The 25,421-nt window shown below is 37.5% G+C and overlaps 1 protein-coding gene across 6 annotated transcripts in view; it reads left to right on the top strand.

The window, feature by feature from the left end:
• MYO9A (myosin IXA) overlaps positions 1 to 24,316 on the top strand; it is a 223,508-nt gene extending 199,192 nt beyond the window's left edge. For all 6 annotated transcript variants that reach the window (XM_081506178.1, XM_081506177.1, XM_081506176.1 and 3 more), the window contains 3 exons: positions 18,247 to 18,449; positions 20,693 to 20,835; positions 21,511 to 24,316. In XM_081506178.1, coding sequence (XP_081362304.1) covers positions 18,247 to 18,449; positions 20,693 to 20,835; positions 21,511 to 21,974 — 810 coding nt within the window. In that variant the 3' untranslated portion in view covers positions 21,975 to 24,316. The remainder of the gene's footprint in view (positions 1 to 18,246; positions 18,450 to 20,692; positions 20,836 to 21,510) is intronic.
• Positions 24,317 to 25,421: the final 1,105 nt, after the last annotated feature.

Below are 25,421 nucleotides of genomic sequence, written 5' to 3'. Positions count from 1 at the left end.
GTGACTTTGTTGTCTTCCTAGAGGTAGAAGTATGACTTCTTATCTACTTAAGTATTTTTTAGACAGCTGCAAGTAGTAGTGAGCCTGTTGATGGACTGGTTCTAGACTTAAATAATGATGGTATAGTAGAGCTCATACCAAAATTTCACACATGCAACAAAAGAATGAAGAGATGGAGCACCAGTATATATGGAAACTAATTTCAGAGACTGTCCATCTTTGTGTAACCAGTTCATTGAAGATCTCAATTTGCTGGGATATAAATATAAATCAATTTTGCTTTTTATCTAGTAACTGCCTTCCGACTCTGCCATATCAAAATCCCCTTTCCTACTGGGTATATCAAGTACCTTAACATGTCTTGTCACTTTTCCCATAATTTTTAAATGTTCTAGTCTCAGTCTATTATTTAAGACTAAGTTCTCTTCATGTTATAGCATCAGTCACAGGCTTGATCCAGTACTCTTATCACTTTTTCCCAGGATAGAATAGACGTTAAGGTCTAGACGTTAATCTAGACCTTAATCTGGGGCTGAAAACTTTAGGTCACACACTTCTGCCTTCCCTCTTTCCTGTGCTGTTTTTTTCCTCTGGTGTTGAAACTGGGAGGAGTGATAGGGGAGGCAGAATTCTACATGATGTGCCAAGTATTGAGTCTTCTTGGTTGTTCAGCACTACTATTCAGTTTCATTGTAGACAGGCTAAATGAAGATGTGCTGACTGTGCTGACAGTGAGCTGAAGTCTATCCTATTTCCATAGGCATTGGCAATCCCTTGCAAGATTTGGTTATATCTTCTGATTGATGGCATTCATACCATGTGTCTCTGATATGTGTGTCTTTTTTTTTTTTTGCCTCAAGACCTTACCCAATCAGATCTACCTCCCATGGCCAGTTCTAGGGCCTGCAAGCACACTGGGGAAAAGGTTATATTTTTCATACCTCTTGGTTCCTAAGAACTTAAGGTGGGTGATAGTCTTGCCTACCTTCCTGTGTGACACTTTCCACACACTCTCTCCCCACTTCTCTTTTCCCCTAAGCATATTATAGAGTTTTAAATCAGTAAGCCTTTTGCCTATACAGACACCCAAACAGGGAATGAAATACCAGTCTGCCTTTGTTTCAGATGACTTCAAACTTGGATTCTTACCTTTTCGATTCAGTTATGACACTGCTTTTTTCCTATAAAAGGAGAGAGAATATCCTCCTTTCATAAACATTATGTTCCTCTCAAAGTCCAATAACCCCTCTTTTTTTTTAAAGCCTTTTTAGATATATATTGAAGGAAAGGTGTTAGAATATTGATGACAGTGTTGGTTTAAAGAAAATGGAACTCTCAATAAGCCCTAAGAGGAGAAACTGGTGCCAGCTATTGTTGGCTCCTTAAAACTATAAGAAGGGGTATTTAATTATCCTCAGCTTTTGACCTTAGGCACAATTTTGGAACATGAGGAAAACTCCCACTTGCATATGCATCCTATTGCATATGCATCTAGCTATAGAACAGGTGTTGGGCCCAGACTTAAGATCAAGACTGTGTCTAGTATGTATTTGGTATTCATTAAGCAACTGAGGGATTGAATCTGAGAACTGAATGTAGGAGAGAGAAGTGATTTTTAGAATATTCACTACAAATAAACTAATCAAAGTCAGTTGTATTCATGTCTTCATAGGTGAAAAAGTTGCTATTCTGTAATTAAATACAGTAGTGACTTTTCTTAAGTGGAATGAAGTGAATTTGTATGTTATTGCTAACGTGAAAAGTCATTTGGGTTGGGTGTTGAAAGATGAGTAGTAATTTAACAAATGGAGAGAAGAAAGGGGAATGACAATTCCAGAGCCAGAGAAGCATGAAACAGATATGACTACCTTGTATAGCTAGAGCTGGGCAGGTTGTGTGGATGTGGCAGAACAATTTGGAAAGTTAGACTGAAACCAGATTTGCAGCATTAAGAATTTTGAATTCTCCAATTTTGAAGCTCTTGGGAGCTATGGAAGGGTTTTGAAGTAAGGGAACATTACCATCTATTCTTTTTGAAAAACAAGTGGTAGCATTTTAAAGAAGAAAAGATTAGAGATGAGCAAGACTAGCAGCCTTTATCAGTTAGAAGACTCTTGACTTGTAGATAATCATATGTACCTTCACTAAAATAGGTTGAATCCTGATCATTCCATTTTGAAATGTTTTCTGCTGCCAGGTACTTTCCATGTAATTAAATTTGTGTAGTGTAAGCTAGGCTGTTCCCATACTAGGATTTCAGAATATGATGTCCTCACAGTCTATCCTGTTATGTCTCTTATATAACAAATTAGGTGTTTTTGTAACTTATTTATATTATAATTCTAAGCGTAAGTATTGATTTAATATTATTTAAGCTAATTAATATGAAGAATAGAATTTGAAATAAGGTTTACTAATCTGTCAAACCCCCTCACAAATTATCCTTTTGAAAGATGTTACACACAGAAGTTTTCACAGCCAAACAAAGTTTGGGATATAATGTATATCACTTCTAAAATTAACTGTAGAGTACTTCCTTCCTGATGGGTCTAGTTTAATAACAGTTCTAAAAAAGGCATTTTAAAAACAACATTCTAGTTTTTTAAAATAGTATCAGTTGCTATTTTATGTACTTACTTTGGAATTTCAAAATTGCTCTTAAATCTTCAGGGTTTTCTTGCTGCACTCATAGTAGTTGGCAGTGCTTGTGAATTTTGCATCATCTAGACTTTCTGAAGAACTTGCCTGCATGTCTCTGTTAGAAATTGGCGTCCCTGAAATTCTGTATATCAGTGTGGATCTGCAAGGGTAAACTTTGCAATTGACTACACCAAGAGAAGCAAGAAATGCCCTTCTAAAAGTCAAGTATTAATAATTGAAAAGTTAAGAATCAATTGAAATGTGGAAGCTTTGAAGAGCTCCAAAGGAAAAAGATTCAGGTGTGGACTTGACTCTGGCAAGGGTTCCTATCATTTCCTTATGTTAGTGCACAGTGTCTGAGTCTACTCTTCACATTCAGGTGACTTGACGTAATAAGAATTAGATTCACAGAATGAAGATTTTATGAGAATATAGAACTGTTCTTATTGTTTCTGGTACTGTCCAGAAGGTATTTTTGTAGTGTCAATCTTTTCTTTTAAGATATAATTGCTATATGATATTGTATTAGTTTTAGATGTAACACATAATTGTTTTGATATATGTATTAATATATATTGTGAAGTGATTATTACAATAAGTTTAGCTAAGATTTCTCACCACATGTAGTTAACAATTTTTTTCTTGCGATAAGAACATTTAGTATCATGGTTAGATAACACCACAACCAGAAGACCCTTGCTCTTTCTATTCCTCTGGAACCCTCTTTGAGAGATCATCATGATGGTATAGGCAAGAGGCAGGACTTGAAGATCCGCATGCAGGAAGCATGCAGTACCCATGCTGAGAAGAATTTGGCCCAGGACCTCTTCGGCAAAGTAGGCAAGAGGAGAACAGTGTTTGTGCTTTTTTGTGTGTATTGTGAAAGGAGCATCTCTTTTGAAGCCTTGAAATTGTCTTATTCTCTCAGATGTGGACAAACAGGAAAAAGATTATGTAGGGAACTCTTTTAGATAGAATTCCATAGGAGTGGAAGAACCACAGTAATTTCTGGCAAGGGTGCTTTTCAAGAAATTTGAAAATTAGGTTTGTGGAATAAAAGGCAGAAGTTATGGAGTAAGGAAATATAAGAATTGCATGATCTTGGCACGGTAGGATTATATATGAGAGAAGAGAAGATGAAGATTTATAAACAGTAGAGTGACTGAGATCACTGAGGGGCATTGAGTGTTTAGAGAATAGAAAGTAAGGAATATTACACAAGAATGAGTGATGATGGTTCCCTATACATTGTTTTTGCTGCAAGATCTACCATTTGCCTTCTAAAAATTGATTGTTAAATAGTCTCATTTCATTTCTGTATCTCCTTTTTTTAAAAAATCATATTTAAAGCTCAATACTAGCTCTTTTATATAATTCAGTTCAGTTGCTCAGTCGTGTCTAACTCTTTGCAATCCCATGGACTGCAGCACTCCAGGCTTCCCTGTCCATCACCAACTCCTGGAGCTTGCTCAAACTCATGTCCATCAAGTCAGTGATGCCATCCAACTATCTCATTCTCTGTCATCCCCTTCTCCTCCCACCTTCAATCTTTCCCAGCATCAGAATCTCTTCCAATGAGTCAGTTCTTCACATCAGGTGGCCAGATTATTGGAGTTTCAGCTTCAGCATCAGTCTTTTCAATGAATATTCAGGACTGATTTCCTTTAGGATTGACTGATTTGATTTCCTTACAGTCCAGGGGGCTCTCAAGAGTCTTCTCCAACACCACAATTCAAAAGCATCAATTCTTCAGCCCTCAACTTTCTTTATAGTCCAGCTTTCACATCCATACTGGAAAAACCATAGCTTTGACTAGGACAGACCTTTGTTAGCAAAGTAATGTCTCTGCTTTTTAATACGCTGTCTAGGTTGGTCATAACTTTTCTTCCAAGGAGAAAGCACCTTTTAATTTCATGGCTGCAGTCACCATCTGCAGTGATTTTGGAGCCCAGGAAAATAAAGGCTCTCACTATTTCCATTGTTTCCCCATCTGTTTGCCATGGAGTGATGGGACTAGATGCCATGATCTTCGTTTTTTGAATGTTGAGTTTTAGGCCAACTTTTTCAGTCTCCTCTTTGACTTTCATCAAGAGGCACTTTAGTTCCTCTTTGCTTTCTGCCATAAAGGTGGTGTCATCTGCATATCTGAGGTTTTTGATATTTCACCTGGCAGTCTTGATTCCAGCTTGTGCTTCCTCCAGCCCTGCATTCCACATGATAAATTAAATAAGCAGGGTGACAATATACAGCCTTGACGTACTCCTTTCCCAATTTGGAACCAGTCCGTTGTTCCGTGTCCTGTTCTAACTGTTGTTTCTTGACCTGCATACAGATTTCTCAAGAGGCAGGTCAGGTGGTCTGGTATTCCACATTTTGTTGTGATCCACAGTCAAAGGCTTTGGCGTAGTCAATAAAGCAGAACTAAATGTTTTTCTGGAACTCTCTTGCTTTTTCTATGATCCAGTGGATGTTGGCAATTTGATCTCTGGTTCCTGTGCCTTTTCCAAATCCAGCTTGAACATCTGGAAGTTCATAGTTCACATACTGTTGAAGATTGGCTTGGAGAATTTTGAGCATTACATAATATAATAAAAGTATCATACTTTTGTATAATACTTAATGCTTTTAAAGAAACAGTTTTATAATTTCTCACCAAACTTGAAAGATAAACTATTTTATATTTAGCATTTTCAAGTCACTAAAATTGTTTTTTCTCTTATAGCATATTATATCTTAAAATTAGGCATTTGATAAGCCTAAGATCTTATGTTTCTACATATAAGACACATTGACATATGTGTTTCATGTTGTTTGTGGAAAAATTTGACCAGTAGGGTAAAGTGCAAAAAGCAAGAAGAAAATCACAATTTTATGTTAATATTTTAGAATACTTGTATCTCCCTTGAACTTTTTCCTTATGTATGTTTAGTGAAGTTATGACAATCCTAAGGTATTCACAGTTTAATATTTCTTTTATTATTTTAGGAAGATTTTTATAGAGTTAAAACATGATTCATTTCAGTGTTGTAAATTCATTTAATATTTTTAAACTTTACTAAGTAAAAATGAGATTACCTTCAGTATGTTTCTTAAGAGATACTTCTCTTTTTAGACAACACTTTAGACACTTCTTATCCTCTTCTGCAAGGTGAGATCTGTCCCCCTACTCTTTGATTCAATTTCATTTATTCTCATTCTTTTTTTTTTTTTTATAACCAAAGTATAACAGTTCACCTATGTTTTAGGCACTTGGGCTAGGTGCTGGTGGTATAGATAAATTAGTAGTCTAGTAAACAAAGATACAAATAATTGCAGTTCAGTTTGCGAAATCCCACCTTGTCTGTGCAAAAAGCTGTAGGAAAGCAGAGAGCTGGATAACTTAATGCCTGAGAACACTAAACAAGCTTCAATGGCTGGAATATAAGGTTTCTTGGTAAGAATGAAGGAAGGGGAGAGTGATAAGATGTAATGAATTAGCAAGTAAGTTTTTGGGTTCTTAAACTCCAGGACTAGTAGTTTGAACCTGTTCCTTGTAGGTCATGAGAGACCATCAGGTTTCTAAGAGTTTCCTCTTTTAAAAACACCAGACATAAAGTTTCAAAGAGGAGTTTTACCAACCCTTTAAAAATATAATACAGTTTAAAGTATTCCAGTGCTGACAGGAAGAATATAACATTATGAGAAGAGTGTAACACTGGTACTTATTAACATCCCCCCCAAAGAAAAAGAGAAAAACTAATACAAATCTTATGTAAAAGTATTAAAAGAAGAACAGTATAGAGTGGGCTCTGGAGTAAACTTTTATGTTTAAATCTCAGCACCAGTTTACTAACATGGTCAAGTCATTTAATCTCCAAGCCTCAGTTTTCTCATATATAAATTGGGGTTAATAGTACCAAATTCAAAGATTAAATGAGTTTGTAAGCCATAGAACAGCACTTGATACGTATATATATGTATACTTCTACCTGTATGTCTTTATATACACACATATATGCATATGTACAAATACATATTGATATGTATGTATATCAGTAAAACATTTGATACATAATTTCAGAACTGCTACATCTGTGAGTATTAATCCAAAAATCCCAAGTTAAAATACTATCAAGCATAACTCAGTGGCCCATAAACCTAAACTTTGACTAAGTGTGATTTAACTGAGGAATGCAAGAATGACTTTAATAACATAATTCACCATGTTACTCAGCAGGGAAAGACATAGGATATATAGGAGATGCAGGTTCGATCCCTGGGTTGGCAAGGTCACCTAGAGGAGGAAATGGCAATCTACACCAGTATTCTTGCCTGGGAAATCCCATGGACAGAGGAACCTGGTGGGCTGCATGGGGTCATGGGGTCACAAAGAGTTAACACAACACACACACACACACACACACACACACACACACACACACACACACACACAATTGATCTGTAGAAAAAAAAATCAAATTATATTATCCTCATAGATATTTAAGAAGCATTTGATATAATTATATAGGTATTATTTTTTAATTCTTCTTAAAATGTGGGGATATATCTGTAGTTCCTTAGCATGATAAAATATATCTATTCCCCTTTCCATCCCTGCCCCCAACAAGTATCTTGCTTACTGGAGAAACATTGGAAGCTTTCTAATTAAAATTAGAAAAAGGCAGTTACCCTCATTGTCCGTTATCCTCACTGTTATTTGACCTTGTTCTGGAGGAACTAGCTAATGCAATTAGATAATAAAAAGGAATCAAAGATATAAATGTAGAGGAAGAGGTAAAATCATCACCATTTTCATTATTATTATATACATGCAAAACTCAAAAAAATCAGCTCAAAAGCAGTTACAAATGATAGAGTATCTGGGTACAATGAATGATTTTGTACACCAGTTGGATGATATAATGGAAGAAAAATGCTCACACATACACTGTATTAGCATGCACATACATTCAAAACAGCAACATAAAATACCAAGGAATACACTTGAACAAAGAAATCTAGAACAAGAAATGTTGACGATATGTAGAGAGCAAGTCTTAGGCCCCAAGAATTACAAAAGATTTAAATAAATAAATGATTTAAAAATGAAGACTGATTTTATAAAGGTTGTCAGTTCTTCCCAGATTCATCTATTCATTTATTGTTGTAACACCCAACATGATGGAGAGAGGATCTGTTGAGACTGAGCTAAACTTTCAGACTCATAAGACTACCATGGGTTACACTTATGAGGATCATGTAGAAGAATATGGGACAGGAAGCACAGTATGCCAATAGACAACATAAGATCTTCCTTTTATGCCAGAGTTCTTGTAGCAGTCCATACTGACATACAGCCATCAGTGTGTTATATCTTTAGCCTCCTAAGTCACACCTCAAGTGCAAAGAAAAAGAGATCTACTGGCATTTCAGAGGTGTACTATTCTATAAATGGTGAAGGAAAAAAGGCTAGCTATATTTTAGAAAAAAATGAGATAAATGTTGATCTAGATGAATCAAGGATGGAAAGTTTAAAAATAAAAGTGCTAGAAGTATAGTTGTCTCTCTGTATCCACAGGAGATTGGTTTCAGGACCCCACCCAGATAGCAAATTTCTAGGACACTCAAGTTCCTTATATAAAATGGCATAGTATTTGCTTATAACCTACACACATCCTCTCATTATACTTATTTTTTGATTTACTTATTTTTTATTTGGAGTGTAATTGATTTATAATATTATATTCAAATATACAGTATAGTGGTTCAATTTTTTAATTCTTGAAATTACAGAGTTTATTAACCTCAGGATGTGGGGCTGGAACCTTATTTAAAGTATATTATTATTCGACCAATTTAGAATTGTAAGATATTATCACATAAAGTTTTTTCTTTTTTAAAAATTTTTATTGGAGTATAGTTGCTTTACAATGTTGTGTTAGTTTCTGCTTTACCAGCAAAGTGAACCAGTTATATGTATACATATACCCCTCTTTTTTACATTTCCTTCCCATTTAGGTGACCACAGAGCACTGAGTAGAATTCCCTGTGCTATAAAGTAGGTTCCCATTAGTTATCTCAGAGAAGGCAATGGCACCTCACTCCAGTACTCTTGCCTGGAAAATCCCATGGATGGAGGAGCCTGGTAGGCTGAAGTCCATGGGGTCGCTAGGAGTCGGACATGACTGAGTGACTTCACTTTCACTTTTCACTTTCGTGCATTGGAGAAGGAAATGGCAACCCACTCCAGTGTTCTTGCCTGGAGAATCCCAGTGATGGGGAAGGCTGGTGGGCTGCTGTCTGTGGGGTCGCACAGAGTTGGACATGACTGAAGCGACTTAGCAGCAGCAGCAGCAGCATTAGTTATCTACTTTATATATAGTAGTGTATATATATCAATCCCAATCTCCCAGTTCATCCCACCCACCCTTCTTCCCTGGTATCTATAAGTTTGTTCTCTATGTCTGTTTCTCTGTTTGCTTTGCAAATAAGTTGCTATGTACTATTTTCCTAAATTCTACTTCTAAATGATACTGTATGGTGTTTTTCTCTTTCTGCCTTACTTTACTCTGTATGACTATCTCTCAATCCATCCATGTCTCTGCAAATGGTACAATTCCATTCTTTTTTATGACTTATTAATACTCCATTGTATATAAGTATCACATCTTCTATATCCATTTCTCTATTGTTGGACATTTAGGTTGCTTGCCTGTCCTGGCTATTATAAATAGTGCTGCAGTGCACATAGTGATTTGATATTTTTATACATTAAAAAATGACCACCATTATAAGTCTAGCCTGTCACTGTACAGAGTTTTTAATATTACAATGTAATTGACTATAGTCCCCATTACATCCCTGTGACTTATTTATTTTATAACTATAAATTTGTACCGCTTAATTTCCCTCACCTGTTTAACTCATCCCTCTCCTCTTTGGCAACCATGGGTTTCTTCTCTACCTATTAATCTGTTTGTTTTGTTGTGACTGTTTGTTTTTTTATATTTCACATATAAGTGAAGTCATGCATTACTTGTCTTTTCCTGTTTGACTTATTTCAGTTAGCATAGCCTGGTTCCATCCATGTTGTTGCTAATGACAAGATTTCATTCTCTTTTATGACTGAGTAATATTCCTGTGTGTGTGTGTATGTGTATGTGTGTGTACGTGTATGTGTACCACATCGTCTTCATTCTTCTGTCCGTAGATACTTAAGTTGCTTTCACATGTGGACTATTGTAAATAATGCTGCAGTGAACATAGGGGTGTATAGATCTTTTTGAATTAGTGTTTTTGTTTTCCTATGATAAATACCCAGGAGTGGAATTGCAAGATAATACAGTAGTATTTTTAATTTTTTGAGGCACCTTCATAGTATTTTCCTAGCAGCTGTACCAATTTACATTCCTACCAGTAGTACACAAGGGTTCCCTTTTCTCCATATCCTCACCAACACTTACGTGCTATCTTTTGGATAATAACCATTCTGACAGGTGTGAGGTGATACCTCATTGTAGTTTTGACTTGCATTTCTCTGATGATAGTGATGTCCAGCATCTTTTCATGAGTCTTTGGACCATCTATACGTTGTCTTTGGAAAAAATGTCTATGCAGGTGCTCTGCTCATTTTTTAATTAGGTTGTTTGTTGTTTGAAGTTGAGTTGTATGAGTTCTTTGAGTATTTTGGATATTAACTACTTGTTAGATATATCATTTGCAAATATCCTCTCACATTCGGTAGGCTGCCTTTTAATTTTGTTGATAACTTCCTTTGCTGTACAAAAGCTTTTTATTTTGATGTAGTCCCATTTGTTTATTTTTGCTTTTGTTTCCCTTGCCTGAGGAGACTTATTCAAAAAAATATTGTAAGCACCAATGTCAAAGAGTATACTGCCTATGTTTTCTTCTAGGAGTTTCAGGTCTTACATTTAAGTCTTTAATGCATTTTGTATTTATTTTTGTATTTAGTTTGAGAAAGTTTTATTCTTTTGCATGTAGCTGTCCAGTTGTCCCAACAATTTGTTGAAGAAGCTGTCTTTTCCTCTTGTATATCCTTGCTTTCTTTGTTGTAGATTAATTAACTATACGCATGAGTTTATTTCTGGGTACTCAATGTCTGTTCTATTGATCTTTATGTGTTTTCCAGTACCAAACTATTTTGATCATTGTAGCTTTGCAGTATATTTTGAAATTAGAGAATGTGATACTTCCAGTTTTGTTTTTCTTTCTCAAGATTGGCTTGGCTATTGGAATATTCTATGTTTTCATACAAATTTTAGAATTAGTTGTAGTTCTGTGGAAAATTTCTTAGGTGTTTTGATAGGGATTATATTGAATCTGTAGATTGCATTGGATAGTGTGGTGACGTTAACAATATTAATTCTTCCAATCCATGAACATGGTATTTTGTTGGCCAAAAAGTTCTTTGGTTTTTTGAGTAATAATAAAAGGCACATCTTTAATTTTCACCAAAAACTTTATTGAACAACACATTTACCATTTTGTTCCACTACTTTCTGCCCTTTTACAGGCAACTTCATAATTCCATCTTGCCAAAACTTGTTATCTTCTTGAGCAAAGATTCCATATGTTTTTCATCTGGTAATTCAGTTCAGTTGCTCAGTCATGTCCGACTCTTTGCGACCCCATGAACCGCAGCACACCAGGCCTCCCTGTCCATCACCAACTCCCGGAGTCCACCCAAAGCCATGTCCATCGAGTCGGTGATGCCATCCAACCTTCTCATCCTCTGTCATCCCCTGCTCCTCCTACCCTCAATCCTTCCCAGCATCAGGGTCTTTTCAAATGAGTCAGCTCTTCACATCAGGTGGCCAAAGTATTGAAGTTTCAGCTTCAGCATCAATCCTTCCAGTGAACGCCCAGGACTGATTTCCTTTAGCATGGACTGATTGGATCTCCTTGTATTCCAAGGGACTCTCAAGAGTCTTCTCCAACACCACAGTTCAAAGGCATCAACTCTTCGGCACTCAGCTTTCTTTATAGTCCAACTCTCAAATCCATACATGACCACTGGAAAAACCATAGCCTTGACTAGACGGACCTTTGTTGACAAAATAATGTCTCTGCTTTTTAATATGCTGTCTAGGTTGGTCATAACTTTCCTTCCAAGGAGTAAGCATCTTTTAATTTCATGGCTGAAATCACCATCTGCAGTGATTTTGAAGCCCAGAAAAATAAAGTCAGCCACTGTTTCCACTGTTCCCCCATCTATTTGCCATGAAGTGATGTGACCAGATGCCATGATCTTAGTTTTCTGAATGTTGAGTTTTAAGCCAACTTTTTCAGTCTCCTCTTTCACTTTCATCAAGAGGCTCTTTAATTCTTCACTTTCTGCCATAAAGGTGGTGTCATCTGCATATCTGAGGTTATTGATATTTCTCCTGGCAATCTTGATTCCAGCTTGTGCTTCCTCCAGCCCAGCATTTCTCATGATGTACTCTGCATATAAGTTAAATAAGCAGGGTGACAATATACAGCCTTGATATACTCCTTTCCCAATTTGGAACCAGTCAGTTGTTCCATGTCCTGTTCTAACTGTTGTTTCTTGACCTGCATACAGATTTCTCAAGAGGCAGGTCAGGTGGTCTGGTATTCCCATCTCTTTAAGAAATTTTCCACATTTTGTTGTGATCCACAGTCAAAGGCTTTGGCGTAGTCAATAAAGCAGAAGTAAATGTTTTTCTGGAACTGTCTTACTTTTTCGATGATCCAACAGATGTTGGCAATTTGATCTCTGGTTCCTCTGCCTTTTCCAAATCCAGCTTGAACATCTGGAAGTTCACAGTTCACATACTGTTGAAGCCTGGCTTGGAGAACTTTGAGCATTACTTTACTAGCATGTGAGATGAGTGCAATTGTGCAGTAGTTTGAGCATTTGACATTGCCTTTCTTTGGGATTGGAATGAAAACTGACCTTTTCCAGTCCTGTGGCCACTGCTGAGTTTTCCAAATTTGCTGGCATATTGAGTGCAGCACTTTCACAACATCATCTTTTAGGACTTGAAATAGCTCAACTGGAATTCCATCACTTCCACTAACTTTGTTCGTAGTGATGCTTCCTAAGTCCCACTTGACTTCACATTCCAGGATGTCTGGCTCTAGGTGAGTGAACACACTATCGTGATTATCTGGGTCATGAAGATCTTATTTGTACAGTTCTTCTGTGTATTCTTGCCAACTCTTCTTAATATCTTCTGTTTCTGTTAGGTCCCTACCATTTCTTTTCCTTTAGATTAGTACTTTTAGGTTCATGTTTAAGAATTTTTTAACAATCTTAAGTTATGAAGATAATCTTTATTATTATCGTCTACAAGCTTTATTGTTTTGCCTTTTACATTTAGGTGTATAATCCACCTGAAAATATTTTTGTATGTGATATAATGTAGGGAGTGGTCTTTATATGGGTGGATCTCTTTCTAGTCTATTTTGACTATCTTTGTATCAACACCACCATTTCAATTAGTATAGCTTTCCAAAAATACCTGCTAGAACAAGTCACTCTACCTTCTTCAATAGTGTTTTGACTATTCTTGGCTCTGCATATATTGCCATATAAATTATAGAATCAGCTTCACAAAAATTGTCTTGGGATTTTTATTGAGATTGGTTTATAGTATGTTTAGAATTTTTGCACCTGTGTTTGAGTAAAATTGTCCTATAATAGACTCTCCTTTTAATGTCCTATGTTTTAATATCTAGTTTATGCTGGCCTCTAAAAATGAGTTGGAGAGTAGTCCTTTCTTTTAGTAATTTTTATTTATTTATGGATGTGCTGGGTCTTCATTGTTGTGTGGGTTTTTTTTCTCTAGTTGTGGCAAGCAGGAGAGTAGTCCTTATTTTTAATTCTGTGGAAGAATTTGTTATTTCTTACTGGTGAAATCATCTAAGCTTCCAGTTTTCTCTCTATAAAGATTTTATTTATATATTAAGTTGATAAAATTAATCACGTTTTTTTATTTCCTTGACAGTATTAGTTACTTGGACTTTTGTAGAAATTTCTCCACTTTGTATAAAATTTCAGATTTATTAACACAGAGTTGTTCATAGTAGCCTCTTTTCTTTTTCATGTCTACTAGATTTGGATGATGCTGCCTTTTTCATTCCTGCTTTTGGTTATTTGTGATTTCTTTCTTTCTTGTGAATTTTGCCAACATTTAAAATTCTTTATTGTTTCAAAGAGCTGCATTTGATCCTCTTTGGTCCTCTTCTAGTGTCTATTTACTTTATTTCCTTTTTTTCTCCTTGGGTTTATTTTGTTGTTTTTCCCTAGTTTTCTAAAATAGATACCTTTTTTTCTAAAGTACTTACCTTTTTAATTTTTAGCCTTTTTTTCTAATGTATGCATATAAAGCTTATAACTTTAAGATCAACAGGGTTGCACTGTATCCCACAGGTTTTGATATTGTTGTTTTTAGTTCAAAGAATTTTTAAATTCCTGTTGTGATTTCTTCTTTGGCTATGGATGTTTTAGAAGTCTATTTCTTTTTCTTTTTTTAAATTTTATTCAAGTATAGTTGATTTACAGTGTTGTGTTAATTTCTGCTGTACAGCACACATATATCATTCTCATATTCTTTTCCATTATGATTTTATCACAGAATATTGAATATAGTTCCCTGAGCTATACAGTAGGGCTTTGTTATTTATCTATTCTATATATAATAGTTTATATCTGCTAATCCCAAACTCCTAATCCATCTCTCCCTCACTATCCCCCTTGGCAACCACAAGTCTGTGCTATGTGTCTGGGAATCTGTTTCTGTTTCATAGATAAGTTCATTTGTGTCATATTTTAGATTCCATATATAAGTGATGTCACATGACATTGGCCTTTCTCTTTCTGACTTATTTCATGTAGTATGATGGTCTCTAGGTCCATCCATGTTGCTGCAAATTGCATTATTTCATATATGTATCACATCCTCTTGATCCATAGAAGTCTGTTTCTTAAATTCTGCATACATAGGGATTTTTAGTTTTCTCTTTGTAATTTCACTATCAGAAAACTTACTTTAAATTACTTCAAAGGTCAGATAAACTGTTTCAATCCTGGGAAATTTATTATTGTCTTTGCTGTGTGTGCTTTAAAATATCCTGTAGTTGTTAGGTCATGAATTCTATATGTCTATTAGATAACTTGTGTTTAGGTCTATTAGTTGTTTAGGTCTATTACTTTACTGATTTGTGTGTAGACACTTGTTTTCTCTCTGCTGACATGGTATGTCTTTTACTCCTGCCTTTTTGCTTTCAGCCCTCCTGAATTCTGAATATTTCATATGCATGCCTTGTAAACTTAATATAGTTGAGTTTTCTTTTTTTAAATACAGTCTGATAATCTTCAGGTTTTTAACTAAAGCATTTAATCTACTTAATTTAATGTAATCACTGATATATTTTCATTTAAATCTACTATTTTATTTTGTGCTTTTAATTTTTCCTACCTGGTTTATGTTTTGTTTCTTTCTTGCCTATTTAGTTCTTTTTTTCCTTTTTCTTTTGACTACATATTATATTCCATTTTTTCCTTAGTTTTAAAGTTTTATACTTTTTTACTCTTCTTTTAGTTTTCAACCTAAAGATTACAACAGACTTCTGTGATTTATCAAAGTCAGTTGGTGCTTTTATTTTTTTCCTAGATAGTGCAAGTTCTTTAATATGCTTTAGCTATTGTATGATATAGTTGCTGTTGTTGTTATGCAGATGTTTTAAATTATCTGTGTATTTTAAATGCAGTACATTATTCTTATGTTTTATGAAAATTCATTTAGACTTACATATTTACTGTTTTCACTGCTCTTCATGTCTTTCTCCTTGACTTTTCTCTTTGGGTCATTTTCTGTCTGCCCTTCCTTTAGTGCAGATCTGCTGGTGACAGATTTCCTATCTTAGTATGTCTGAAAATGTCTTTATTTGAACTTCATTCTTGAAGGCTGCTTTTGCAATGTATAGAATTCTAGACAGGCAGTTAGTTTTTCCTTTCATCTTTTGAAAATACCATTTGTTGTTTTCTGACTTTCATTGTTTCTGTTGAAAAGTAAACCTTGAATCAAATAGTTGCTTCTTTGTTGCAGATACATTTTTTTCTGACTTCTTTTTAGATTTTCTCTTGCCTTTATTTTTTAGCAGCTGTCTCTAGGTATGGGTATGGACTTCTTTTTATTGGATTGGCCAAGAAGTTTGCTCTGGCTTTTCGTATAACATCAGATGGAAAGACCCGAACGAACTTTTTTGGCCAACCCAATGTTTATCTTTCCTAGAGGTTGAAGATTTTCTTCAGCCAGTAGGTTGATATCTTTAATTGGTTTTGAAAGATGTTCTGCTATTATTTCTTTGGTATTTCTCCTATAGGATCTCTCTTTTCTCCTAGTAATCTTTTTGCATATGGGAGATCTTTTTATTGTGTCCTCTTACCTTCTTTACTGAATCTTTCTAAAAAAAAATTTGTTTTGTTTTCTCTGCTTGATTCTTTATATTTTCTTTTGACCTATTCCAGTCCACTAGTTAAACTATGTCTTTCTGTGTCTTTCAGCATGGTTGTTTTAAGTCTGTTCTGATAGTCCTAATATCTGGTGTCATTGCGGGTTTCTGTTGTTTTTACTGGTTTCCATTTACATTGTCTTGTCTCCTTTTGTGCTTGATTACCTTTTATTGTATGTGAGCAAAGTATTTTTAAAAATTATTTGTAAAAATATTTTGAAACCTGAGATAGTGTTACTTTCCTCCAGAGAGTGTTTTCATTGTTTTCTGCCAGGTTGTAGGACACTAGCAATCTGAGATTACTTGAATCCAGTTTTAGGGATTACAGTTTTTTTGAACCATTCAGACAACTTGAAGCTAGCCTGCAGTATCTGCAATAACTATAATAATTTCAATTTACAAACCTTAGGGGTCCCAGCATGAGGCATGGATGGAGTCCACACTCAACACCCGACTACAGCTCACACCCTTGCCTGGGTCTGGACTACTAATCTTATCCCAGGGCTTGGCAAATTTTCTATAAAGGACCATAGCCTAAATACTTGAGGCTTTGTGGAACATGGAAGCTGTTACAACTATCAATGCTACCATTATTCTGCAGAAGAGCCATAGACAATGCATGAATTAATGAGCAGAAAAGTATTTCAGTAAAGCTTTATTTACAAAATCTGACTTTAGGACACATTTGGCCCAAGGCCCATGTTTTGCTGACTCCTGCTGTAGTCTGTCAAAAGCTCTGTTCAGACTCTCATCTCCCTCTTCTTAAATATAAATTAGCCCTGAATACTGGGCCAACCTCTCTTTGGTCTGCCTTTTTAGCTCTGTAGTGCCTTCAAAAATCTGTTAGGTTTTTTATGTTTGGTCCAGTTGTTCTCATCAGGAGGTTTAATTGTCATTATCAGAGGCTAAAGTTACATACAAAGTAACCAGTTAAAACAATGAGATTATTCCCCCTCTGATCTCAAGAAGGAAGTTTCTTGAGTTGTTCTTAGAGAATATCTCTCACTAACACCCTATAATTTATAAATGATATTTTTTAAAAAATAAAGCTGAGTTTTAGGACCTGTTTTGTATAGTCATCCTAGAGAGAGTATATATTCCAAGGTTAACGTTAATAGAGCAGTATTGTCCCTCAGAACTTTGTTTGATGATAGAGATGCTGTATATCTGCACTTTTCCTTGTGGTAGTCACTAACCACCTGTGGCTATTGAACTTTTGAAATCTGGCTAGGGTGATTGCAGAGCTAAATTTTTACTTCTATTTAATTAAAAAAAGTTTTATTGGAGTATAGTTGATTTACAATGTTGTGTTAGTTTCAGGTGTACAGTGAAGTGAATCAGTTATACATATATCCACTCATTTTAAAGAATTTTTTTTTCCCATATAGGCCATCACAGAGTATTGAGTAGAGTTCCCTGTGCTGTACAGTAGGTCCTTATTAGTTATCTGTTTTATGTATAGTAATATGCACACATGTCACATACACATATGTCAATTCCAGTCTCCCAGTTTATCCCTCCCCCACATCCCATTTAACTTTAATTAATTAAAATTTAAATAGCCATGTGTGGATATTTAGTTTGCAGGAGGTATAGCTTAGATTAAAAGAAGAATCTCATATCATTATAAAGATTAGGATTGACACATATACACTACAATGTGTAAAATAGCTAGTGGGAAGTTGGTTTATAGCACAGGGAGCTTAGTTTGGAGCTCAGAGATAACTTAGAAGGGTAGGAGTTGGGAGGAGGGACGGAGGTTCAAGAGGGAGGGGAATGTATGTATATATATAGCTGATTCACTTCATTGTACAGCAAAAGAAACTAATATAACATTGTAAAACAACTATACCTTAGTTGAAAAAGAGAATCTCATCCCAGTACACGGTGTGTTCTTACGCTCCCACCCACCTACATACCCATCTTCCAGTGCTCTAAGAAATACTTAGCCTAAATGTGTTTGATGGATATGGTATCTCACTAAATATTTTAGGTCTCATAGAATGTTTCCACTTATTCCCACCATTCACTAGGTGTGATGGAAATATTACACTTGTTATCCTAACTGGGCCAAGTAAAACTGATGGAGTCACTCAGTTTACCTTTAACATGTATTTTTCTTTGCAGGGCAAGGGGCGTCTTCGTCGAGGAAACTATCCATGTCCATCCTCTCCTGCTGTGGTTCGGTTGCCCTCCATGTCTGATGTCACGGAAGAGCCCTTGACTAGTGAGGTGGCCCTGGAGACTGACATCACTGAGCAGCAGCAGGCAGCTATGCAGCAGGAGGAGAGAGTCCTGACTGAGCAGATTGAGAATCTGCAGAAAGAGAAGTGAGTCACTGGAAGGAAAGCAAGCAACCATTACCTGTTTCCATTTCCTTCCTCCTGCCCTCTGCTTATTCTTCCTTATTGTAAGTCAGACTTTACGTCAGGGTACAGGGGATGTGGAGATGACAAGGACATGCTGTCCGTACTCAGGTAGCAGTGCGAAAGTTGTCACCTCAGGGAAGGATGCTCATGAGCTGGGAGATCTGAAGCTGCTACAGTGGAGATTCTCAAAAGGCTGACTGGACAGGGTGTGTCAATCTTAGCCAAGATTCCTAACAGGTCACCAGTCTTGGTGACAGATTTTTCTTTTAAAGGAGGAATAAGGATTCCCAGGCTAAGATGATTCAGAACTCCATAAAGGAACATTATTATCTGAAGATCAGTATAACCATGGGGTCAGCAACTTGATGGTCAGGGTAAGGCAGCAACTCTTAGAGGTGCTGGGACACCGGGTAGGGAAATTAGTTGCAATTTGAGGGAGAGGCAAATAAACCGCTCTGTGACCTCTGCCATTCCTGGAGCAAGGATGGTAACACTACTTCTTGGGTATAATGTGAACATCCCGTGTTTCTCTCTGAAGGTACTGTGTACTGATTGACAGTGATGACTCAAGTTTTAAGGGGATTTTTGTTCCTGAGTTTCAGGATCCCAGGTCTGAGAGCTTGATTCATAAGAGATTATGAGTCTTTTAAATACTTTTTGCTTGTCAGGATTGCTTCTAGAATTTGGACAAGCTGAAAAAGCAGCTAGGGCTCAACTGTGCTGAACATGATAAGGTAGAAATGGTCTACTTTGATGAGCAGCTAGCTAGTTGATACAAAAATGATCTGAAAAGAGGAGCTAATTCAGCTTTGATGAAAATGGCATTGGAAGTATTGAAGGATGAATAGGAATTTGCCAGGAAGGTGAAGGTCCCAGAGAAAGGAAAACGTATGAACATAGTCTCAGAGATGTGAATGTGCACTGCTTATGACAGTTGTCATTGAAGCAGTGAGTTGTTGGCGACACTACGAGAATATCCTTGCAAAGACTGTCCATGAATCTCAAGCCAGGTATTGGAGATATTAAAGGATGAATAGTTTAAAGCTGGGTAGAGTGGAAGAGAAGCTAAGAGGGCTCTGAAAAGGAGGAGAATTGATGAAAATGGAGTTAAACTTGGAAGGAAAAGGAGGCAGTGGACAGAGTGGAGGAGTGGATCGACAAACTCCAGGGTCTGCCCACTGGGGAAAATTGCCTACATAGAGTGGAGAAAAGGTTATTAGGAATTGCACATTTGTAAAGGAACTTTGGTGTTAGGGTATTAACATGAGCTTTTAACAAAGATATTGATTAAAATGAATCAGAGTGGTGTCAGCCAGTAGTGAGAAAGTAAGATTAGGAGCCACGTACCAAAGACTTCAGGGAATGAGGAGGCATGGCTGAGAGGAGGTGAGTGATTGATAAGGAGGAGTAGAGAATAGTCTTAAGTGGAGATGGCAAAGGTTTAAAAGGACAGAAGAGGTCAGTCTGTTTCATTTCATTTAGGAGATCTAGAGGTCTCTCCTTGACCAAAGAAGGTAGAGGATATAGTGTGTAGCAGCTAATAAAATTTTGTAGAAAATAGTTTAAGAGCTGGAAGGAATCGTAGAGACCATCTAGTTTAGTCTCATTGTTTTTGTGGATGAGAAAGTTAAGGTCCAGAAAGAGGAAAGTACTTTCCTGATGTATTATGAATGAGTTTAGAGTGAGTTTAGAATCCCAATCTCCTGATTAGCAGCCCAGAGTTCATTTTATCAAAGGATCTTACAGGTTTAGCATCTTCCTCTGCCTCACCCTTAGCCCGATTATAGGTCCCAGCCTTTGCTGTCTTTAACCTTTACTGTGACTGTGACTTGTTCATTCACTAAGTCATGTTCAGCTCTTTCCGACCCCATGGACTGCAGCAAGCCAGGCTTCCCTATTCTTCACTATCTCCCTTAGTTTACTCAAACCTATGTCCATTGAGTTGGTGATGCCATCCAACCATCCTGTCCTCTGTCATCCCCTTCTCCTTCTGCCTTCAATCTTCCCCAGCATCAGGGTCTTTTCCAGTGAGTTGGCTCTTCACATCAGGTATACAGGTCCTTATCACCACCCTGGAAGGGAACAGTAAGAAATGTGACTGTTTTTGCTACCTAAATTCCTGACATTCACAGAAGGTCTGCTTTCCTGTTGGCTTCCTTCTATTTCTTATCCAATGATAATTATGTCTTGATTGTATCTTACAGGGAAGAACTAACATTTGAGATGCTTGTCCTGGAACCACGTGCTTCTGATGATGAAACCCTTGAGTCTGAGGCCTCCATAGGGACTGCTGATAGCTCAGAAAATTTGAATATTGAATCTGAAGGTGCCATCTCTGAGAAATCAGGTATATGAACATGTTAGACCAAAGACTCCAGATTTGTTTTGCAAAGGAAGAATAAGGATTCCCAAGCAAAAACAGTCTCTTTCAAGAAGGCCCTTGACCTTACATGAAATGGCAGTGTCCTAAGGAGCTGAAATACACCAGTCTTCCTGAAGCTTCTGTATAAATTGTTCATCAGACCAAGTCTTCAGTGTAACGTAGTTCTTTTGTAATGTAATGTTTCCTCTGTATTTACCACAGAGGAAAGCCAGCAGTCATAGCTCACGTTGTCTTACTGACTCATGACCCATTTTCTAAGGGCAGGTATTGGGAGCCGTGCCCTGCTATGAGATGGGACTGGACCCAAGGAAGTCTTTAACTGCCTGCCGTGTTTCTGCGAGATGTGGTATTTACTATGTATTCTGGCAGTGTTTTAAATCATGGGGATGGTTGTAGGCCTCTTCTAATGGCATGGTCCCACTCCAGCTTCCTCAGGGTTGATTCTGAAACAATATGGATGGTGTAGAGATGGGTGGTGAGCTCTTCTTGAGTTGTGACTGTGCCCAAAGCAGGTCACCCTGGACCCTCCAGATCTTAGCCCACCCACTTTCACATGTGAGCAGTGACACCTCTTCATCATACGATGATTTGGTTCAGAGAGAACTGTCATTTACAGCTTTGGTCTCTTTCTTGCATTAGAGAGAAGCTTAGCCCTTATCTCTACGAAGGCAGCTGGCAAGTCGGAACCTTCAAGCAAGTTGCGGAAACAGCTCAAAAAGCAGCAGGACTCACTGGATTCAGTGGACTCGTCAGTCTCTTCTTTATATTCATCTGGCACTGCATCTTCTCATGGGACCAGAAGACGATTTCAGATTTATTCCAAGTCTCCTTTCTACCGAGCTTCCTCAGCTGGTGAGGCCCTGGGGATGGAAGGGCCATCGGGCCAGACCAGATCCCTAGAAGACAAGCCTCAGTTCATCAGCAGAGGAACCTTCAACCCTGAAAAGGGCAAACAAAAATTAAAGAATGTGAAAAACTCACCTCAGAAAACCAAAGAGACCCCAGAGGGGATAGTTGTGTCTGGCCGCAGGAAAACTGTGGACCCAGACTGCAGCTCGGCCCAACAGCTAGCTCTCTTTGGGAATAATGAGTTTATGGTCTGAACTGGCAGATGTGTATCCCTTTTGGCTACAGAGTGGTAAACACATCTCATCTTGGGGCTTCATCACCTGGTCCACAGTATCCATCCTGATTGTGGCCCTGCCTCTTGCCCTAGCATACAACCAAGACCTTGTGTGCTGAGTCCCAGGTGGGCCTCCTGCCGAAGCGGAAAGTCTTCTTTGAAGCCTGCCAGGGATGGTACCAGCTGTGCCTTGGCTGCTGTATCCGACAAGAGATTTTGCTGAACAGAGTGCCCAGGGCCTTGGGATTTGGGTCAGTTGTGGAGGTCTTTGTAGTTGCCTCTCCTCCCTCCCTTTTTCCCTTCCCAGAGGTGAGTGTGGAACTGGGGGGACATTGTGGGCTAGAGGGACCCACTGATTTCTAACATTTGAAGAAAACATATAAACCTTTCTTAACCATGAAAGCAAAATCCTTTGGGTTTATTTTGGGATAGTTAGGAGCTGGTATAGAATATAATTTTCTTTCAAGGATTTGTAAGCAAAAAGCCTAAGCCCTCTATTTTAAGATTTTTGAGAAACACTCCATGTTATATTCTTGGGAAAGTTAAAAAAAAAGCAGTTGTCTCCATCAGGCCATCAGAGCATGTTTGAGACCTCGGTGGTTATCCAGTGAAGAAGAGAAGACCTGTTTTGTTTTTCAGCAATGTTTGATGTCATAATAAGCAATGCTGGTTTAACCCCTGGTTAGTTCCTGCCAAATGTATTGCATGGGCCGAAGTTTCAATAGCCATACTGTTCCTAGAATCAGGTTCCTCTAATATTTTTTAAATGTCCCAGAGACATGGTGATCCCTAAACAGGAGGGTTTCATTCTAATTTATCCAGGCCTTTCTCTTTGAATAGATTAAACGGAAGGCCATATATGAACCTGTTTATCTGCTGGTGGATTTCCACCATGAGCTCACACAAATGATGTGACCACTTCATCACTTCTCCCCAAGCATTCACACATAGCACTGCATGAATAAATGTTACAGAAAGCTGCCAAAAAAGAAAGAAAAGTTTTTAATATGACCCATCTAGCTTTTATCTTTTTTTCCTCGGACCATCAGTATTAAATAGATTAAAAAAAATCAAGGACTACTTGAAGCTATTTTTGTTAATATTCTGGTTACTGAAGTTTACTGTAAATATATATATGTATAGTGTGCATATTTCTTTTTAACTTTATGCTTCCTTCCTCCCCGTAGAATTTCTTCCCACAGATTAAGGGCCATTGGATGTGGTGGTGAGAGCCAGACATCCCTGGGTTGAGGGATAAGTCAGACCATTTTTCTCACCACTGGGTGTCTCCATGTACCTGAGTTATAAAAGCATTGTAAGCTTCTTAGTGTTTGTGGGATTAGAAGTCTGTTTTTGCTATTTGTAATATATGGGAAATGAAACCTGATACCCTTTCTTGAGATAAGTATGTGAAAATGTTTCTTTTTTAAAGTTACTAAATGCATCTAACTACCACATGCACTGTTCTAAAAAAGAGCCTTTACCATCTGTAACCTGAATTTTGGTTATTCTTCCTTTTCATACTTCTTTGAGATGAAGTTATAGAAACCTGAGGACTTGCATTAATAAGGCAGAGTCTCTCCTGTTACACAACAGTGAACCTCATGCCACTGCCTCTGTGGCTGCTGTTGAGCCCCAGAGGCCAGACACAAATATCATCCCAAGTGGCAGCTCCAGGTAGCAGGCAGCTTACCTCTCCCTGGTGGGGTTCAGAAATGACCTCGGGAAAAGGAGTCTTTGTCAATTTCCAGAATGATGATGGTTAGTAACTAAACATGTTCAATTCTATAGCCTGCAGACATCTGCCGCCTTGTTCTTGCTGCCTTGAAGAATAATAAAGGTAAATAAAGTCTTTAAAAATCTGAATTTCAGAGAATCTTCTAGAGCAGAACCCAGCCCTTCAGCGTGGCTGTGTCTGCATGGGTGCCCCAGTCCCTGTGCCAGACGCAGTCTCTCCCATTACTCTTGGGAAAGTGGTTTTTAGCCGGTGTTGACTACTCCTTTCCACTTGTTCCAGGACATTGGTTAAATACCATACAAAAACAAGCGATTACCCCTCTTGAGTAGTTTTCTTTGGCCTAGAAGAATGGCCTGGGAAACACATCTTGGCATACAGTCTCCCTTCTAAATCTTTGTGGAGTTTTTGTTTTGTTGCTGTTGTTTTGCAAAATAAGTTTTTGGCAGTTAAAAAATAAAAAAACTACTCATATAGGTCACTTTATAGGAACCAGGTGATGGATGTTAAGAGACTTTATAATTTTTTCTCAGGGACCTAAAACCTGAATTTGGATAACATTAAATAAATATTTGTTTTTCAGTTGCTAGATTTGTGGATTTCTAGTCATTTAACAAGCTGTCAGAATGGAGGGGTGGGGAAAGGGAGATGCATGGAATGCTAAGAATGGAGAGCAAAGGCGGGGACCCTCCCTTTGAAAGAAAGCATGCTGCTGTTCTCTAGAATAATGGGCATTGTTGGCCTGAAAAAAATGAAGCCATAACACTTAACAACTGTCAGAACCAAGTGCTGTCTCTCCTCTCCTCTGATCTTAATCGGTCATCTCTGTGGTTCATGTTACGGTACCACAAGCTGATGCTGCATTACAATCACTTATAATTAAGATATTTAACATCTGTATGTGTCAAATGTGTGTTTTATATTTGCTTCTCCTTTGCTCATTTTCTTTGATCTCAAATGCCTCAAAGGAAACCCATATGTGGCAGCATAGAGGCAGCCCCTCATTTGGAGCCCATACTCTAAAATGCAGAGCATTCTCTTCTTACCACACGTTCCCAGCCCCAGATACAGCCTGGAGTTCTAATTCTCCCCATTAAAGCCAACGTATCCCTTATCATGGAAAACGTAATGGAAGCAGAGAAGTATAATTGTAGGGTCAAAGTATGTATACACAAAGTGAAGTAAATACAGAAAGGATTCAGGAAGGTGACTTGCTTCATTTGTAATGCACTGTGTACTTCCTGCCTTTTTAATTATTTTGCCACTCTGGGTTTCTGTGAACACAAAGAAGATAACAGCCCAGTATGGGGCTTGTGGAGGCAGAGGGACCTGAATTCGGGGGGTGGGATATAAGAGCCCTCCCTTCTGATGGGAGTTAGCAGAGACTTCTGTCTTCCATCTCAGTAGGGTTGTTTTCACTGTCAAAGATGGAGGGTCCCAGAAGCATGCAGAAAACAGGAGCTCCAGCAAGGTTCTGCAGGCCCACCTCAGTGCCTGTGGGCCACATTTTTCTTTTTTAAACTGTAACTGAGGAATGTGTACCTTTCACAAGCACTTTGATGAACAAGAGAGAAGAAAATATTCTCAGGATGTGTTCAAAGCTCAGAGAGGTTTAATTTTAAGAAGAAACACTCCAGCTGGCTTTCCTCATTCTCCTCTCTCTCATTTTTCCCCCCTTGGTCATTCTGTGTT

This window comes from Giraffa tippelskirchi, chromosome 7 (genome assembly GCF_054371585.1).
Source record: "Giraffa tippelskirchi isolate mGirTip1 chromosome 7, T2T-mGirTip1v1.2.pri, whole genome shotgun sequence".
Taxonomy (NCBI): domain Eukaryota; kingdom Metazoa; phylum Chordata; class Mammalia; order Artiodactyla; family Giraffidae; genus Giraffa; species Giraffa tippelskirchi.
The sequence above is the reverse complement of the archived record's forward strand: the minus strand, read 5'-3'. Positions and strand labels throughout refer to the sequence as shown.